We start from the raw sequence: 20,260 nt of genomic DNA on the forward strand, positions 1-20,260 counted from the left end.
ATGAAATGGTCTTGAATCTGAATTTGTGCTGCATAGACACCAGCCACTGCTGGTATAACTGTGAGCTGTCACTGGACGAATATTGGAGGACAAAAGGCATCCATAATATTTTTCTTTTTCACTCTGCAAAGGTATGGACTTAGTTCAGTTTCACTAGGAGACACCTCAAATTCTGCAAACCAGCTAGATGCAACTCAAAGCAAAAACTGATGCTCATATTGATACTCATTTTAGCGCATATGCATGGGTACATTCTAGCTGAAGCAGACTCTTCCAAAACTGTCTCCTAAGTTTGCCTCAATTTGAGTATATCTCTCACTGAAAATATTAAACCTCAGGCAAATACCTCTCACTGGATGTGCAGATGGCATATTTTAGGTAGCACTTCTGGTATGTAGCTAAAGTCGCATAGCTTCTCTACACTTCTGGGGTTTCTAAGTTTAAAAATGTAACAAAGTTTTCAATTTACAGGAAACAAAAACTGCTTTCACTTTTACATATTCAGCAGTGAATTCAATCAGAAAGCAATCTTTCAAAACGTCTTGTACTTTCAATGATTTTTATATATATATATATATATATATATATATATATATGTATACATCTCACATATATAAAATTTACAGAAAGTGGCCACTCCAATCTGTAGCAACTTGCATCAATTCATCAGATCTCAGATTAATTTCATCCCACAGCTTTTATTACTAGTGAATGAAGAATACTTTTCTATAGCTCTTCTTCCTACCCCCTCCACCTCACAAATGTCACGCTTGCACATGCTATACTTTATTTTTGTGGTGGTTAATTACATTTTACTTCTGACTGTTCAGATGACCTACACTTTAAGGCCATGTAGCTTATTAGCAAAAATTCCCGTAGGACAACTGTGTTCGTAGATTTAGACTAAATGTTCTAATATGCAGCCAGAGTGTTTTTATGTGGCTGTTAATCTGTGCTTTTTGGAGACAGTCCTAAAGGTACTGTAAAACCATTCAAGCAGTAAGACATGTAAAACATTCCTGTTAAAGATTACAAAAAATTCCTGGATAAATATAGTTAGCAGCTATTTTTTTTGAAAGTTTTTTCTTTCTTTCAAATAAAATCTACCCACCCTGTTTGAATTTTGTCCTACTTTTGAACTTCTTTTAGACATAATTTCAAGGACAGAAACCTATGTGTTAAATATAACAATCCTTACACTTGGCATGAACACCCGTTACCCAAGATTCCTTCTTTCTGTTCCCTGCCAAAGATATATATTCTGGAGAGAATACATATTCCCAAGGCCAACAGCTGAGGAAGTTGCTGTAATGTGTTAGCTGCTTCCAGCTGGCCCTCATAAGAAGTAGGAATTCCTAAATTAAGGGAAAAATTGTCACTGGCAGATAGTAATGGTCAAAATGCATCTTTCTGCCAAGGCAACAAGAAATTACTGCAGAGTCTGGTACAATCCACAATGAAAACCTCAACCTCTGACAATATTAACAGAATGGATTTGGACAATTTATTTTTGAGAATAAATGGATTGTTCAATAAAAGGTTTTTACAAGTCTAGGTAGCATTCAAAGTGGAGAGCTATGTGCTCATAAGGAAACTCAGTGATGAGTTCTACTGGAAATTGTTAGCAGAGCATTCCTAATCATTTATGTATAGGTTCATCAGTTCCAGCATTTAAGCGCTTTCAACCTTTTCATAAAGTGAGTGTGAAACAAGGATAGCAAGCAATCAGACTTAGTAACAGGATTCATATTTGCTGATGTGCTTGCAATCTTTTCGTGTAACTTGTATTTTTATGAAGTTTGCTTTTGAAGGCAGGTAGTAGATAAAGTGGTGCATTTGTTTTCAACAAAGATTGTACTGAGTTTAGCAATATTCTTAAAGGTTACCTAAAGAAAGCAAATAATCTGCAGTTTATTTAAAAACTTTTTTCTTTTTTTTAAATAAAGGCATTTTGCATAGTGTAACTATGAGGGACTAGTGGATCTAAACATAAGATGAAGTTTGAGTTCTCCCATGCATCATTTCCAGGAAGGTCTTTCTGCCTCTCATTTCTGACACACCCAACACCTCAGTATGTGAATGCCAAATTTAAAATTCAGAACTTGTGCTAAGTTTAGCTGAAAAAATTCTGCTGTTGGTCTCTCCTAAGTTTAGCAAGTTTGAGTTGCCCTTATTTAATATTTCTTTTATCTTCTCCCATCCCCGTGCCCCCATTTTTCCCCCTCCTCATTTTTCTTTCTAGCTCTTCTTTCTGGAGTAAGATTTGTATTGGATAGCTGTACAAAAGAGATAAGATTTTAAGGCAAGATAGACAGAGTCCCAGCTCACCTTTGATAAGCTGGGCTAGAGATAAGGTTCTGGTGGAGGAAACCCTCATCACCTCAAGAATATGGATTTTTCTTTTCTCTCTCTCCTTTTTTTTTTCTTTTTTTTATAAATCCTTGTTTGCTTTCCATGTGGAACGATTCAATTATTTGGTATATGATGAGAAACTGCCTTTGCTAACAAGACATGAAGCAACTGAAAGTTTGCAAGTAAAATTTGGTTTAGGAAAACTATGTAGAATTTGATGTAATATTATTATTGATGAAACAACAACCAAACAATTTTTTCTAGGACAGTAAATAAAAACCTATACTTGAGAATATCTTTACTCATTTACTCTGAATCAATAGTGGGGTTTGATAGGCTTCAGTCATAATAGTTTCACTGGACTCAGCTGAGAAGTAGCAAATTCTTTGTCTGTATTTGAAACCCAGGTTCACTTTCCCAATTTCTTTCTTGAATGAACTATCAAAACACAGCCACCCACTTCACAATTTAAAAATCTTGACTGTCCCAAGGAAACTAGTTTTTGTTGTTAGGACAGTTGGACTTAACGGTTCATTTAGGAAGCCCACTTAGAGAAGTACTGGTGGGACAAGAACCTCCTTAAGCTCAGGGAAGGCTGATGCCACAATATAATTTTTACTGAAGTATGCAAGGGACAGGCGTTAAGACCCTTGCATTTTGATGGGAAAATTTCCTGCAAGACTAGAGAGTTTTCTAACATGGCACATAGGACAGATTTGGATCCTTCTGGAACCAGAAAAAGCAAAAGGAAAGGGGTATTTTTTTCTGGTGGATTCTTCTATCAGCTTTATACTGACTTAAAAGCCTATATCATGACCATTTTCCTTTCCTCGACAAAGAAAAATCTGATTATGATTGTATTATTTGCAAAAAAATACTGAGATAAATGTTCCTGGAATCTTAGAAGTGAAGAATAAACTTCACATTAAGCTGCAAAAAATCTACGTATGATAGAGTCCTGATCCATAAAACCAGCACTGTATTAAAGCCTTCCACCCTGCCCAGCACCCCCTACCCCCACAACCCCCCTCATTCAAGGAAGGTATCAGCATTTTTCTCTCACCATTAATGATCTATGTCAAAGCATGGAGAAAAACTGTAATACCATAATAGACACAGGAAGCCATGCTCCTCTATATGTTCCAGATGTACTTTACTTTCACATAATTTTCAACTTTGTATTTATACTTTCTATAGATCTATATTTAATACAAAACCTCATTCAAGTTGGTTTGACAGTTGGACTTGATGATCTCAAAGGTCTTTTCCAAAGTAAATGATTCTATGATTTTAAGTTTTAAGACCATTTTAAGCATACTTCCACCTCAAAAACCAGTTCTTTACTCTTATTTAAGACCTTAGACACATAGTTAAATAGTATTTGACATCAGAACAATGGTGGATTCTACAAGAAATAAGCTGGTGAATGCTGACAAATAATTAATTACACATCAGCATTCTACATGGCTGCAGTACTCTACAGTAAAAAGCAGAGATGTTCAGATTTTTTGGTAATATACACATGTATCATCAAAGAACATCTTTTAAATTGCAGGGCAAGCTTGACTTTTCTGTAAGAAAAGTTAAAAAAAACCCCAGAGTTGGGAAACTGGTCCAAAACTGAGGTCAACAGTTTCACCACCACATTATCTCTTTTTTTCATGTAAAGGTGCCTGGCAAAATGTGTATCCCTGCTTAATCTTAAATGTGATATACTCTCTAAATTGACTAAAGATCTTAACAATTTATAGATCCATAGGGCAGTCATAAAATTATTTTCATGCTTCTCAGTGATACGAAGCCTTAGCTTTTACTTTCCCAGTTCTGTAAATTGTATTTCTCTTTCATGATTTGTAAAGACAATACAGATACAAAGCTGAAACCAAATCTTTTAACTTAATTTTTTTCATTAAGTAGTTCTGTTATGGTTGTTAAGATTCTGAGATGATGGAAGTGAAAGCAAATGGTATGAGCACCATTTCTTTACAATCATTACCCTCCAGCCAAGGAAACTAACAACTCCAGTCAAGAGCACTGTTACAAAACTATGGTTTGCTTTCAATGTCTTTATGGATACTTTATTAATTCTAAAGATACTAAAGGTTTGCCTAAGGATGTATGTTACTTTTAAAGCATGTCAGCAAAGAAACTGGAAGGAGATAATAACTTGTTAGAGCCGTGTGGTGAAACTAGTTGCGCAGATGCAACTCATAACTGTAAGAGGATTCACACTTAGTGGATTAGACTCAGTATTATACTGCCAGCACTTTATATAAAATCCTTTATATGACGTACTGTATATGTTACTGCCTTTAGTGCTTGGTGATAAATAAGAGAAACAAACAAGGATCTGGCGCAGTTAGATTTGAATACCTCATAATAACCTTTATCTTTCACAGAATCACAGAACAGTTGGGGTTGGAAGGGACCTCTGGAGATGATCTAGTCCAACTCCCTGCTAAAGCAGGGTCACCTAGAGCCGGTTGCACAGGATCTTGTCTAGGCTGGTTTTGAGTATCTTCAGAGAAGGAGAATCCACAGGCTCTCTGGGCAGCCTGGTCCAGTGCTCTGCCACCCTCAAAGTAAACAAGACTTTCCTCATATTCTGGTGGAACTGCCTGTGTTGCGGTTTGTGTCTGCTGCCCCTTGTCCTGTCTCTGGGCTCCACTGAAAGAAGTGTGGTCCAATCCTCCTGTCACCTGCCCTTTAGATATTTGTAGACATGGATAAGATCCCTTCTCAGTTTTCTCCAGGCTACACAGGCCCAGCTCTCTCAGCCTTTCCTCACAAGGGAGATGCTCCATCCCTTCATCATCTTCACAGCCCTCTGCTGGACCCTCTGCAGCAGCTCCCTGTCTCTCTTGAATTGGGGACCCCAGAACTGGGCACAGCACTCGAGCTGCAGACTTCCACTGAAATTAGTTGGCATATGTCATTATGGACTGATGAAAATGAAGTCTTAAAAAGAATTTGAAATATTAGTCTTTGAGTATGTAGTTAATTGTTCACATGTATCACAATGCTGGCCTGCCTCTGTGTAGAAAATTTTCCACGGAAAAGCATAGCACAACAGCACAAAAATGTAATTAAAGGATTATGGCATTTCTAATAAAAAGACAATTCGAAGAACCCATTAATGACATTGAGGAAACATCATAGGAGGGGAAAAAAAACCTCCAAGAAACCTCTTTCTTTTTAAAAATTTCTACCATTTTATCTATTTACTTTCCAGAAATCAAAAAGGCCTATGTCAAAGAGATGTTTTGTACCACATAAAATTAAGTATTTGCCTTTAAATAGCATCACACTATATAACACTTGAAAGTTTTTCCAGTAGTATTATAAGTAAATGAAAGAGCTCATCCCTGACAATGACTTTACTTCCATTCATGCTTCCTACCAAATTTTAAATCATGAAGATCTCAGATTATAGCAGGTAACTCAGCTAAATGGATATGAAAGAGACAAAAAAAAAAAAAACCCCCCGACAAACCCCCCCCAACAAACCAACCAAAAAACAAACCACAAAAACCCAAACAAAACACCAAAACCCCAGCAAATGAATTTATGAGGAAACTGAACCCTGACGACTTTTTTTTAACCTGAAATACGATAGAATCACAGAACTCTTTAGGTTGGGAAAGGCCTTTAAAGATCATTGAGTCCAACTAATATTGCCAAGTCCACAACTAATCCATGTCCCTAAATGCCACATTTAGAATCATAGAATCATTTAGGTTAGAAAAGACCTTTGAGATCATCAAGTCCAACCGTTAACCCAGGACTGCCAAGTCCATCACTAAACCATGCCCCCAAGCACCCAATCAATGCATTTTTTAAACAAGTCCAGGGATGGTGATTCCACCACCTACCTGGGCAGCCTGTTCCAATGTGTGACCACCCTTTCAGGGAAGAATTTTTTCCTAATATCCAATCTAATCCTCCCCTGATACAAGTTGAGGCCATTTCCTCTTGTTCTGTAGCCTGTTATCTGGGAGGAGAGACTTACCCCCACCTGCCCACAGCCTCCTGTCAGGGAGCTGTAGAGAGCAGTAAGGTCCCCCCTGAGCCTCCTCCTCTCCAAGTTAAACTCCAGATTCTGCAGCCACTTCTTATAAGACTTGTGCTCCAGACTCTTCACCAGCCCCGCTGCCCTTCTCTGGACACGCTCCAGCACCTCTACATCCCTCTTGCAGTGAGGGGCGCAAAACTGAACACAGGATACGAGGTGCGGCCTCACCAGTGCCAAGTACAAGGGGACCATCACTTCCCTCGTCCTGCTGGCCACACTGTTTTAGATACAATCTTTCACACACTCCAGGAACTTCCTAGACTGTTTCCTCTCTGCTGTACTGCATTTCCAGGAGGTATTTGGCAACTTGAAGTTCCCCATAAGAAAAAGGGCTAGCGATTGTGAGACTTCTCCCAGCTGCTTATAGAATATTTTGTTCACCTTTCCACACTGGCTAGGTGGTCTGCCTATAACTCACATCATGCTATCTGCCTTTTTGGCCTTCCCCCTGATTCTTACCCATAAACACTCAACACTACTGTCACCATCATTCATCTCTAGACAACCAAAAACTCTTCCTAACATACAGGGATACCCCATGGCTTCTTCTTCCTTGCCTATCCCTTCTGAAGAGTTTATTGCCATCCACTGGCAGTACTTCAGTTGTGCAAGTCATCCCACCATGTTTCCATGATGGTAACTATGCCATAGTTTTCCTGCTGCACATTCCTCCTGTTTGTTGCCTGCGCTGCATGCATTGGTGTAGATGCACTTCAACTGGTCAATTGATCCTGACATCTTTTTTTGGAAAGAAGCCTTAATTCCTACATGGCCATTCTCAGGCACTTCCATGGTTTCTAACTCACCAATAACCCTTGCATCTTTGCTGCCACATGAATCTCCATCCCCTACCTCCACTGAGATGGCAGACTGAAGGAACTACCTAGCACACCATCCCTCAAATGATGCTGTGCCACTCCTAGGCTTATCTTTATCCAGCCTGGTATTATCCCTTTCCCCCTTAAAATCTAGTTTAAAGCTCTTTCCATGAGCCCTGTTAACTCCTGTGCAAAGATCCTTTTGCCCCTTTGAGACAGGGGTACCCTGTGTGATCCCACATATGGGTCATTACTTTTGAAATAAAAACCTCAAAAGAGAAACAAAACTTCCACTGGTTAATTTTCTCTTGAAAATGACTACACACATTCTTCCTTGGAACAAAATGGATTTCCAGAAAATTATTCAAACTAATTCAGTATTAGGAAAACCATAGTGACGTGTAACACTTTCATTATGTACGATGAGGTCACCCAAAAGCATGAGTGTCCTGAGAGAGTTATCAGAAGGCCGGGAGATCGACAATGTTGACCTGAATTGTTGTCATCCTGTGACAGACTTACCAAAGAATGATCATTACTTTTGGGTGAACTCTGTTTTATGTCAACATTATTGGAAGTATTTGTGGCAAGATTAGATGAGGGAACTCTGGAGGTTAAACAAAAATCTATGAACAACAGCCTGAAACAGCACAGATAAAGCAGGAAAGTAAATCTTTCTTACAGTATTTTGAAAGACATTATATTGCCTTTAATTCTTTGAAAATGGTAAATGAATAATGTTAAGTAGCTACACTGATTCTGACTTGCCAGTCGGAAATCACAGGCTTTAATTTGAAACAATTATTTCAAAAGAAACTTTCAAGAATTACTTAATTACATTTTTGAAGTATTTTCAGCTTGTAACTAGTTACAAACTATTAGAAAACAGTAACAAGTGAAAATAATGATTAAAACAAAATAAGAAAAAATAACAATAAATACTTTTGTGACAAAATGAGGACTTCATAGAAGATCAAGTTTACTGCAAGAATGAACACCTGAAGCAGTATTATCTACATTAACTTCATGAAAGACAGGATAAAAAAATGCATGAAAGAAAAAAGTTTTCCAACACACAAAAATGAATTAGATCCCACAAGAGCAGGAGGATTACATAAATTCTAACAGAACCCAAGCAAACCAGCTAAATTAGTTACATGTTGTCGGATGATACAGTCAGAGATGCTGAGGAAAACATTTGGAAAGAGAGAGCAATGAGATTAGAGATAAAGATACACCAGGCAAAAGAACGTTTACTGGACTGACTCTAAGTGCTGAACTGAAATGAATTTTCCTGCACACACTGACAGATTTGGAATGACTTGTTAGCTATCAGAGAACAAATCTAGGCCTCATCATGAACAGACTGATGAAATGATTTGCTCAATGTATATCACTAAGCAAAAGCAAGAAAGAACATTAAGACAGAAATTAATGAACATGCAGTAAAAGTCTATGCTTAGATAGAAAAATGTATGTGGTTTCAAATGTCAGGGGACTGGTCTCCAAACTGTGGGACCAGCCATAAAAACTCAGACAAACTGCAGTGTTCTCCAGTTTATATATTAAGGTGGTCTTATAATGTGGACTCAGGTACATACATCAGTTATTGTAAAGAGACTGGAGATCCTTAAGCAGAATGGGCTGTACATACGCAACGTATTCACTTCATTTAAGTGAAATTCTGAGAAGATAAACCAGAAGTTGCTGCTCTTGTTTGTGTTTTCTCCCTCCTTTACCATCCAATGTTACTTGCAATTCCACTAGCTCCTTTCTTACTTACTTGTGATGTTATGTGATGGTATTTTTTGCACATAAATTCAACGTAGCTCCCTGGGACACTGAAATTCTGACAGACAGTGTGGTCCCTATCTTACAAAATTTTGTTGAGAATAATCTTTTTAGACAGAGCCTGACTGAGCAAGAACTAGTGTCAGCACAAGGACACTGAAGGGATGATCAGTGTTACTACTCTTCCTCATCCAGAATAGTCTGGGATACACATCCTGCTAGTTATGCTATAAAGTTCTGCATTGTAATGGTTGTGTACTAGAGTGTAGGAGTATATATTTTTACTGGTAAAGTACCATTTATCTACCTGCTGAATCATGCATCAGCCTTCCAGGAGACTCCTTGTTCAAAGATCCCAGTAGCCTTCAACAAAAATTGGTAGTAACTTCTGGGAAAGCACACAGTGAAGTCCTGGATATAGGACATTACTTCTATCCAGAAATTCCCAAGAATGCTTTTCTTTATTTAAATCTATGTTTATATGCATATGTGTGCATTAAGTCCCCTGCAGCACTAATGCCTGTCCTGGCACTATGAGGCTCACAACCACAAAAGTTTGGGAATTGGTATTTGGCCTAATCTAGACTGTGCTAGAATGGCTTGGAAGACAACAGTGGTGGCAAAGGAGCTGATGGGAAGCTGCTGCTCCTGTCCTTTGTGACTTCGGCCTTTATAGCTGCATGACACATCTCCTGCTAAGTGTGAACTTTTCTCCTTCACCTGGCCTTGTTTGCTCCAAGAGATCACCATGTCCAAATGTTGAATGACAGCTCTGAGCAAGTCTTAGCACAAGCACGTGGGTTCCTGCTATCTTCTCTGTAGTAAAAACACATGACTTATTTCAAAAGCATCCTACTTGTACTTCTTCCTATAATAGTAGCTAAAGTGTGGGGTTTTTTTCTTTCCTAATTCTAGTTTTTCAGTTTTTAATTCACTTTTTTCCTTTTGAAGGTAATCCCCATCTCCTTTTTAAAAATGAGATCCAGCATCAAAGTTTAGTGTTACAATACAAATGCACATGTATGATTTTCTCTTTGTGGAGACATTCAGTAAATGCCATGATGCTTAACAGTTTAACCAAAATTTCTGCCTGAAGGCATACCTTTGTAACTCTCTAGAGTAAAAAAGAAAATATTTTTACCATTTGAAATATTCATTTTTTTTACTCCATTGTGATAGTCAAAGATGATTTTTAAAATGTTAAAAAAATATTGTTATGAAATAGCATTTTGGAAATCTGATATATGCAAATTTTGGACTCCAGATTACGACACTCTTCATCACAGTTGAAAAGGACCATTAATGCTAACAGACAATATCAGTATTTAGGCTGCCACACACCCACATTGTCACTTTTCAATAAGGCTATATGAAGAGTAATTTCTTCAAATGCAGTTGTTTGTATGGAAAGAAAGGTGTTAGATCACAAAGCGCAGTGGATGCCCTGGATCTCTGAGTCCAATGTACCACTAAAATAGCTATCACATCTATCCATCCTTTTGGAAAATGCCAGATTGCTAAATCTGGCCATTCAATACTCAGCTAGACAAGCTGCCAGTACAGAAGGTAATTACAGAAGGTAAAGGAACAGTTAGTTGTCAACAATAGAAAACAGCAAAATGGAGATTATGTGTACAGCACAGATATCTACAGTCTATTCAACTTCAGATAAAATGGGCTGCATGGTATAGTGAAATTTTTTTGTAAAAATCATGCCAACTGATGAAGTAAATTCTGCTTCACTAGAAGTAAAAGTCTCCTTTGATGATAGTGTACAATATAATATTGTAGTACACAATACTAAACCAGTAGTACTCTCACACCAGTAAGCCAGTGTCCAACCAACCATACTTGCCAATTTTAAGGAGTGCCCAACACTGGTAAGGCAAATAGCAGCCAGACTGCTTCACTTACAGCTATAGTTGCAGGCTGTAGGTAGAAGCACAGAGGATATGGCTGGAAGGAGCACTCAGAAAATTTGTTATGCTGGTCAAAGGTTCAAAATCTATGCCTGCATACTAATACTAACAATATTTAGTTTTGAAATACTGCTGGCATACATGGAAGAAATGTCATTTATTTATAATATAAAGTTTTCATTTACCTATTTTAGCAGAGTTTTTATCCTTTTACTTCTACTACTACGAAAAACCCAGCTTGTTCAGGTGTATTTCAGATCTGTCTTTTTTTTTTTTTTTTTTTTTTTAATTCCTAGAATTCCTCTGTTAATCTTTATGAAGGTGACTTAGAAGTCAAACTTTTCATTACTGATTTCTGTCTCTAGCATGCATCTCAGCATGCGACCCTCAAAACCACTTACTAAAATCAGCACAGTTTAAAGCAATTCCATACAATTGCTGAAATCGCTGATGTTACCCTTTTCTTTCTCAGGCAGGCAACAACAGTGACTGTGTAAATTAATCTCATCTTTGCCCATACTACTCTTTCAGATGGTACCCTGCAGCATGATGTACATCATGTAATGAGGTTGTGGCTGTACAGACCCGTTTAAGCATAGGGTTGTATTCGCCCCTGCTACATGCCACCATCTTTCAGGCATACTCTTCTAGCTACGAGGGTTGGGGGTTTTCTCATCTGTTGCCCCTCTTTTTATACCATCTCTTGTACTCCATGAGAAGGTCATTACGGGCACCCACTTGTTTACTTCTTGAAGGGAATGTTCAAAACAAATGTGTAAAGGCTGTACCTTCTGCTCGAGACCCTCTCCTAGGACGCATAGGAAAAAAAAGAGCAGCTGTTAGGTGGATTTTAAATTTCTGTATTCTTTTTTTTTCCTTTTCATTGTCTATTTGATTATATAGTTCTCCCCGTTTCATATCACTTGTCAGGTAAGACTGTAAGCATCTTTCAGCAGGAACTGTAAGCCTCTTCTGTTCTTGTTTGTTCTTGGGGCCTAGCATGGCTTAATCCTGATGGAAACTATTGATGTACCACAACTTAATTTTTTTCTAATATAACCCCACTTACAGAGAATGCAATTCATAGAATCATAGCATCGTTTAGGTTGGAGAAGAACTTTGAGATCATCAGGTCCGACTAATAACCCAGGACTGCCAAGAGACAATACGACATCTGCCCATTATTACCTTTTGTTTCCAGTTTGGCATTCTCAAAAACCTTGCTTACCCTAAAGAGGCTTGTAGCAGAAAACCAGCAAAGATGTGTCAGCAGATCTAAGAATGATACCAGAATTTCCCATTTATGTGTAATTTTGTATCTGTGCAAATTGGGTAATGTCTACTTTTAAAATCCTTTCCAGTCTCAACAGTGTTTTAGCCTATTATTAAGGGTGGTCTTGTTCTCTTTTTCTAGAAACTAACATGACACTACATTTTTTCCAGGCAAAATACTACAGTACATTGATCTAAAAAGACTTTATCTGAAACAAATGATGTTAATATTACAGGATTGGTTAGAAATGTGCAAAAATCTCCCCACTCTCATTTCATTATATTGACATCTTCCATACAATTTGCTCATACTTCATTCCTGAAACAAAGACATACCTCATTTGCTGGAAACTAACTGTATAATTAAGTCAATATAAAAGTTATTAATGTGATGCCAGTATTATTTTGACTTCTATTATTTCACAAAAGTCCCATTATTTCTTTGTCCATAAATCTATTAATAGTGTCATACTTTGACTCATGGCCAGCACTGTTCTGTTCCCAGAATCTAAAAGTGCTAAAAATTTTGGATGGGGATCCAAAGAATAAAACCAAGGTTAATTACCTTGTCAATAAAATTGTAACATCAATATTATCCAAATTCTACCTTTTTTTTTTTTTTTTGAAGGAGATTAAATCAGTAGAGTCTATTTGCTATGGAAATTTAGGGTTCTTTTAAATGTTTAAGCACACAGTTTAAAGGTTGAATGTCCCATGCTGTTGAATAGTTGTCAGAAGAAGAATTCAGGGTTTTTTTTCCCCCCTCTATTTTCACATGTTCTTTGATTGGGGTAGAAAAGAAGCAATCCTCATTACTGACAGCTGCTTTTTGTAGCACTCAGGAGATTTCTCTGTGACCTCTTGAGTTCACCCTGTCTCCCTCCAGCAGCTGGAGACTTGACTTTCCCCCCTGTACACAAACAAACTTTCTAGAGGGCACTGTATGTACTGTCTTAAATAAATAATCTGGAATAGGCCAAGAATTCTGGTACTCATTGGTGTAAAATCCAAGCAGTTGCTTCAGATGTCCTTTCAGACTCACTAGAAAAAAAAATGAGCAGCTTTTGTTTCTTCAGGGTATAGACGAAGCGAACTCCATGCCAACTATTGGGACCATTATCCTAGGCTCTGCGTTTGACTTCTCTGCGTCTCTGGTTTAACAAGTAGATACTACTTAGAAATTCTGCTTCTGTTGCTTCTTTAGTTTCTGTTGTCCTCTTTCCAGCTACCATAGCTGGACATATACCATATTATCTTCCCTAGTGTCCTCTACACACACTCCATATTTCTTTGTTATACAAATGGTTGCTCCTAAATTCTACTCCATTGTCCAGTATTTTGATCCTATTACCCCCTGCTGAATCTCTCCAAAAGTTTCTGGTATATTATCATATCAAACTTAAGCTTTTAATCATTATTTTAACTATTATTTTCAAAACCCACTCTTCAAATTATTCTCCCTTCCAAAACTGATCTTTCCTCTCATGCTTCATTTATACCACCAGTGTTCTGAAGATTCTAGATAATAGCAAAAACCCCTATACATAACTTCCTACATAAACTAAAGTATCCTAGATCTGCCCTTTGAGCACATATGCTGTTGACCTTTAAGTCTTTTTTGGAGAATGACTTCTACAACGATGTGAACTTCTCTAGTAAGCCAGGCAGATGTGTAAATGTGCAGTTCATATGCATTTCATTTCACCTCTCTGCTGCCTACTTCTTTATCCTTAGATGATGAATACCTCTGAGCATGACCCTGTCCTCATATAATCTTGAAATGGGTAGCAATGAGCAGCTTAGTAAAGGATGTTGATAATACTAAGACTGATCTACACCTCACCCTTACTGGTGCTATAGTAGCCATGAGCTATGAGCTTTCCTCATCTGAAGGTAACTTCTAAATTTTGAAGTATGGTATTCCAAGAATAGTATTCACTGGGAAAAGACAATGTATTTGGTAATGTTGCTAGATGCTGGCTTCAGAAGCTCAGTTTGAGCCTTTATTCTTTACTTTCTTATCATACTCATTTTCCTCACAAGGGCAGCCACAGAACCCAACTTATGTTAGAAACAGCAATGTTCAGCATATTGATTCACCTTGCTGACCTAAGAAATATTAAGGAGTTTAATGTTGCATACAGGTTATACAGCATACTTTTAGATTAAGTAAGAGTTTTAGAAGGATTGATGTGTTTATTGACCTATTGGAGCTTGCAATTTTGGTCAAATGTTCTTTAATCTTGTATTATTGCTAAAACATTGAGCTGAAAAATTATTGGATCCCTATGTGACTGTATATCTAAACCAAATTAACTCCATTACAGCACTACTATGATTATTACTAATGTTATATTTTCAGTAATAGTGCAATTTAAGCTTCATTTAAAATTATGCCTTAGGAGTTCAAGGGGAGCAGCAAAGCCAATAAGGATCACATTAAGCCTCTTTTTTCAATGTGTGAGAAACGTCATTTAAGTTTTTCAAGCCAAGTCTTGGCATTAGCTTAGGGGAACTTGGATCTGCTCAAAGGAGCAGCCTTCTGTCAATGTCAAGAACAATCCTAAAGAGTAAAAACAGTGAATGCAGAAGGCTGCACTGAACTTCTGAGTTAGAAACAAACAGTGAGCAAAGATTAACATTTATCTGAGCTTTCCATTTGTTTCCCCCATTGCAGACATATTAACATGTATGCCATGACTTCACGTTGCTATGTACTCTAGCAGTGGAATGGAATAGTAACAGGGATAAAAAAAGGAAATCCAAGTATATTTTAAATTGAATTCACGTCTCTGTAGAGAAATCAAAGTACCTACTTTTTGGTATAAATATTGGAAAATCTCAACTGCACAAGTCACAGTCAGGCTGTATGTTAGCTGCAAAAAGTTTCATCAATTCCATATAAAATATTTCCTCATCTCCTAATTTCTAAGTTTAAAGTACAATTTAGGTGCCTGTGTTACAGCTTTGATTGTGGAAGGAAAGCAGAACATACAAGATGTCAGTAAATTTTTAAACAGGAAGAAGTAAGTTCTTGTACATTCATTTATGATGTGGATGTTTGTGAAAAGTAGTGAATTAGAGAGTAAAGCTCTTTTCTACAGAGGGCACTGGGAACACAGTGTAACTGTATTGAGCAGCCCCACATAGCCTCAGCAACCGGCTTTGACTGCTTCAACTAAGAAAGCAGATGGTCCTTTCTTCATAGTCTACTCCCTGCTGGTGTTAGTGCTAAATGATGCAGGTTTTTACTGCAGTTCTGTGGTATGGAAATGCAAACAGCAAAGTTAATTGCCAAACACATCTTCTTGTAATAGTAACCCTGCTAGTGAAGGTTAGTTGCTTCTGTTTAAAAATTAATGGTTTGCGCTTTTGGAGTAACTAAGGTAGGGCGGTTATCTCCTAGTTTTTGTGAGGCTGACCCAAAATATTTCCAAATATTTTAAATTATCTCCACTATATATATATATAAATAAAAATAATTTGGCACTATCCTTTATCCTTACATGTGAAAAAAGTAAAGAAAATGAAATAAAGTTATGTGATAGTGACAATTTGTACCCCATCAGCAGAAAATGGGAGCTCCCAGGCAGAATTCTGTGAAACACTAGTTGCCCACAGAGTACTTGCAGCTAATTCTTGGAAGGCTGGCTAGTCATACACTGCTGGCTTTAGTCCTTGTTTCCAGCTGTTACATCACATGAAAGACAACTAAAAATACATTAAATACTTCTCCATACAAGCAAGTTAAAAACTGCTGCAATAACATTAGGCACTGAAAGCAGAGGTGTTGTGTGCAAAGTTATGAAGAAAAGCAAGGCGGGGGGTGGGGGTGGGGGGCAGGGAGGGAAGATTTCAGCCTTTCTGCTAAAGTGTGATCTGTGATATGCCAAGAGAAAACCTTGACAAAGGTCAATTTCAGCGTGTTTTGGGTATTCAAAACTGTAGCAAATGTTCAGGATGCCAGTCCAATAACATATGTGATCATGGATCTTACCAATATTTTCTGTTAGAGTTTGGCCTATGTTTATGTAACTCACTGAAATCAAAACCCATATGCCAAAGAAATAATGTACTGACAGTTATGTGGAGTGTTCAACATAGACAGTAATAGATGCTTCCTAGATATTAAATGGTCTATGTGAAAATTTCACAGGCTAAAGGCATTTCCTTTGAACTTATTTGAAACACAAATAAAATGTGCAAACACAAATTAAAGAAATGTGCAGACTGTGAGGTTGGAGTGAGATGCAGTTTCTGGAGTTGTTTGCCTGTCTATTGACAACAGTAAATTTATACCAGATTTGCATGATATTGAAGATTCACCTCATGCTTCCTTCATATTTTGATACTTATCTATACTGTGGTCTCTGTGTGGCTACGTGTTTCAGGTTGGGTTTTTTTAGCTTTACTGTTCGCTCAGCTAGGAGTCTCCTACACTTCTGACAAAAGCAATTCTTACAAAGAATTCAGCTTGCAAAATGTATTATGCTGTGGGGCACAAGTATGAAGGATGCCTCACCTTAGACCAGTCTCCCATTCTCCAGATGTAGCATTTGGAATAGTCCTCACAGTCCTCTGCTTCTTTAGGTCTTGTGGACAAAACACATTTCTTGCGGGGATTGGTGCACCTCACAGTCCGATGACGTACTCCCTTACCACATTTTACAGAGCACTGTTGGAAAAAGATGTTTTTCAGGTTTCTACAGAAGTCATAGTTACCCCATTTTATCCACTTCTACTCATCTCTGCCAAGCTAACAGAAATGTTTCGAGACTTCAGTGATTTCCTGACTTCCAATCTTCAATTGCATTGACACTGGACTTGTTAAAAACTTATAAATGAACAAAAATTCCTTATGGGGCAGAATGATAATTGTTGCATTTTCAACTAAAAATATATAATTGGATCAAAAATTATTTGCTTAAGGAAAAACTAGGCTTTTGGATAAGAAAACATCTGAGAAGTTATGACTAAGTAAGTGCAAAATGTTATACTGAAAATAGCAGGCAATCTTTGTTCTAAGAATTAAAAGAAATATAATGAAAGAAATCTAAATAATGTTCATAAGAATAAGATATGAAGCAACTTCAGGAAAACTCTGCTGGTGTCATAATAGACATTTTCTGGGAGGGAAAAAAGTTAAAATGGAAAAGTAAATATTCTAAAACTATGCAAGATTCCAGACTGATTTGAAAATTCAAAGTCACTGCACATACAGCATGTGAAAACTCTCTTCAAGTCACTCAGAGTCTTAATCTATGTTTTTTTGGTTTTTTTTCCACCATTCCCATTTACACTGCCAAAAATTATGCCATTTCCTTCTCAAAACATTGTCACTGCTTTTGATCATCCCACTGCTTGCAGATCAAAACTCTCCTTTGCCAAGCTGATTATAACTGCAGGAAGCAGTAATGGTTAGCTTCCAGTATAATGGTGATAGTACGAATGGTCATGGGAAACACTTCACTCTTCAAAATATATTTACTACTTCCAATAAAAACATGCTCACTTATTTCTCATCTCTCAAGTAAAACAAACCAACTAAACAATCTGGGTTTATTTCTTGCACCTCTGTAAGTGAATACCATTCTTCTCACAATGAGCCCTCACATTCTAAACCTCTGGTACCAAACCAGAAACTGCTGCCATTTACTTCTCTTGTATCTCTTTACATTAGCATCTGCTTTCCATCTTTGAAAACATTCCCTATGTCTTAGCTCTTCCTTGCTTGAGGATCAAGGGGTGCTGCTGAGCAAAGGAGCCCAAAGGAGGGACTGCACCCAGATTTAGAAGCTACAATTTGTATTTTGAACCCAGAGGGACCTATAGCACAGTTTCTGGTACAGCAGGCAATCAGAATTGCTTTTGCTCTTCCAGTGCAGAAAGAAGCTCCAAATAACCCCTTCAGCTTGTCCAGATGGCAGCGATAACAACAGTCTTCTTCCTCCACAGTCAATTACTTTTAGAAGCAGTATAGCTTTTTAGAGGAAGAAAGCCGAATGGACATGGACATTAAAAGATCTGAAATTAATAAAGCTGCTTGCATAATAATTACATTACACAGCAATGCTTCAGGATGCAATGCATGCAAAATCGTGTTATTTGCAAGCCCTTTTGCCTACTGCTTATGCTGTTCTTGGATAAAGATGAAGGAGTGAGAAGAGAGAGGAAGGGAAGAAAACATTCTCCTTTGCAAGCAGCTCCCATTATAGCCTCTCTGAAGCAGAAGGGCAGAGCAACCATCTGCTGATCAACATGCCTTGGTACAAAGGTATGTCAAAGATATTCCCACTCTGAACCCAAGGTCTGGCAGTTGATAAGCGATGGCCTTAATTCCATTTACCCCTAGTTACCCACTACTACAGTCAAGATTATACGTGCTTGAAAACTGGTCAAAATAAACTTTTTCAGGACATTAACTAAGTAAAATGTAGTAGTTTTATATGGCTGGCCTTCCCAGCCCCTGACCCCTTTGCCAAATCATTGCATAAGGACCGTGAAAATCAGCAGGCTGAGCTGTGCCACTTGCTGCTGAAAAAAATTATATTCCCAGAAAATAGTAACACATAAATAATCACTGTGGACTATTTGTATAAATAAATGCAGCACCTCAGACCAGACTCCCGCCTCCCACACAGTCATGCAGTCCTGGCCTTCGCAGCGCTGTGCAGAAGTGGGCTTTGGTCCAAGGCAATCCCTCTCCCTAGCTCTGATCAGGGTCCCATTTCTGAGCTGCTGCGTGCAGGCTACTTGTCTGTTCTGGGTCCCTTTACCACATGTCCTTGAACATGGAGTCCATTCTGTCATCATCCATCTGCAAAGAAATGCAGGCAATGCCGTAACAAGAAAACAGGAAGGGAAAAGTACCACCACATCATCTTACTCTCTTGCTTACCAGTACACACTCCCAAGTAATATTTGAGTATCTTTCTGCCTCCTTTTAAATTCCCTTTGTTAATGGACTATTTATTAATTTAACATATTTTACATTTAATAAGATGTTCATATAATTTCATTCCCCGGCCTATTGTCCCTATGTGTTCAGAGTACTCTCCTTTCATTATAATTCCAATTAGAAAAGCTCCAAAATATACATACATTTTAAAGATAACAGATCACTCATCAGCCTGTCCTTCTCTATCTATATGACTATGTCAAGTGCATGCCATGCATGTAAAGTCCAGAATTCTTCGAAAATACTCTTATATGACAGAATCACTCCCATGCTCTTTATTTATTGATTTAATGCTCAGACTTATTGCTCTGGAGGAAGTATAAGGGCTCAAGCACTTTCGTGTTCTTCAGGGTCAGTCTTAATTCGGGTTCTGTGGTTTAAATCACAGCAGCAAGGAAGGCTGGTGCAGCTTGGAAGAGCCTGCATACCTGGAGAGCAATTGTTCAAGAATATAATTTTCCTCAAATGTTCTGTAGCTCCAGATTACGATTTTTAAGGGCACTTAAAAAGGGATTTTAAGCTCTGCCACTGATGCAGTACACAAGTGTATCCCTGGAGACTTAGATCGCAAGGTAGAGTTTTTAGGAAACAGATTTAACAAATTTGTTCCAACCTTCTGCCACATTTTTGCTGTACAAAAATGTTTTAAGGTTGCTTTTTTTGGTTGGGTTTTTTTTTTTTTTTTTTTTTTTTTTTTGTTTTGTTTTTTTTTTTTTTTTTTATTATCAGTCCAGAGCCTCAATTTGCAAATCACAGCCTTTCAAGATAATGCATTATAGTTAAGGATACTTCTCCAAGTGCCAAGAACAAACAAATAGTGATGCAAGCATATGCTTTAGTTACATTTCTGTTGAAAGCTAACAATTTTTGTTTTGTAATACTCATTATATTTTTCCACATTTCTCAGCACAGCATCTCTGAGTAGTAGTTAGCAACATTTAAAATGTTTCATTTAATAAGCTGGAAAAAGTACAGAACATTAAAAATTTATAGTTGACAATGACAACGAAAAAGATCAGACTATTCCATTTCTAACCTTTAAGTGCACAGTGATGTTAATAAAGTAAAATAGAGAACT

The 20,260-nt window shown here is 37.6% G+C and overlaps 1 protein-coding gene across 3 annotated transcripts in view; it reads right to left on the reverse strand.

The window, feature by feature from the left end:
* Window positions 1-20,260, reverse strand: part of ADAMTS19 (ADAM metallopeptidase with thrombospondin type 1 motif 19) — a 150,857-nt gene that overhangs the window by 7,852 nt on the left and 122,745 nt on the right. For all 3 annotated transcript variants that reach the window (XM_055699674.1, XM_055699672.1, XM_055699673.1), the window contains exons 20-21: window positions 18,837-19,041; window positions 16,747-16,899 (exon numbers count right to left, since the gene is read on the reverse strand). In XM_055699674.1, the coding sequence (XP_055555649.1) occupies window positions 16,747-16,899; window positions 18,837-19,041 (358 nt within the window). The remainder of the gene's footprint in view (window positions 1-16,746; window positions 16,900-18,836; window positions 19,042-20,260) is intronic.

This window comes from Falco cherrug, chromosome Z (assembly GCF_023634085.1).
Source record: "Falco cherrug isolate bFalChe1 chromosome Z, bFalChe1.pri, whole genome shotgun sequence".
NCBI lineage: Eukaryota > Metazoa > Chordata > Aves > Falconiformes > Falconidae > Falco > Falco cherrug.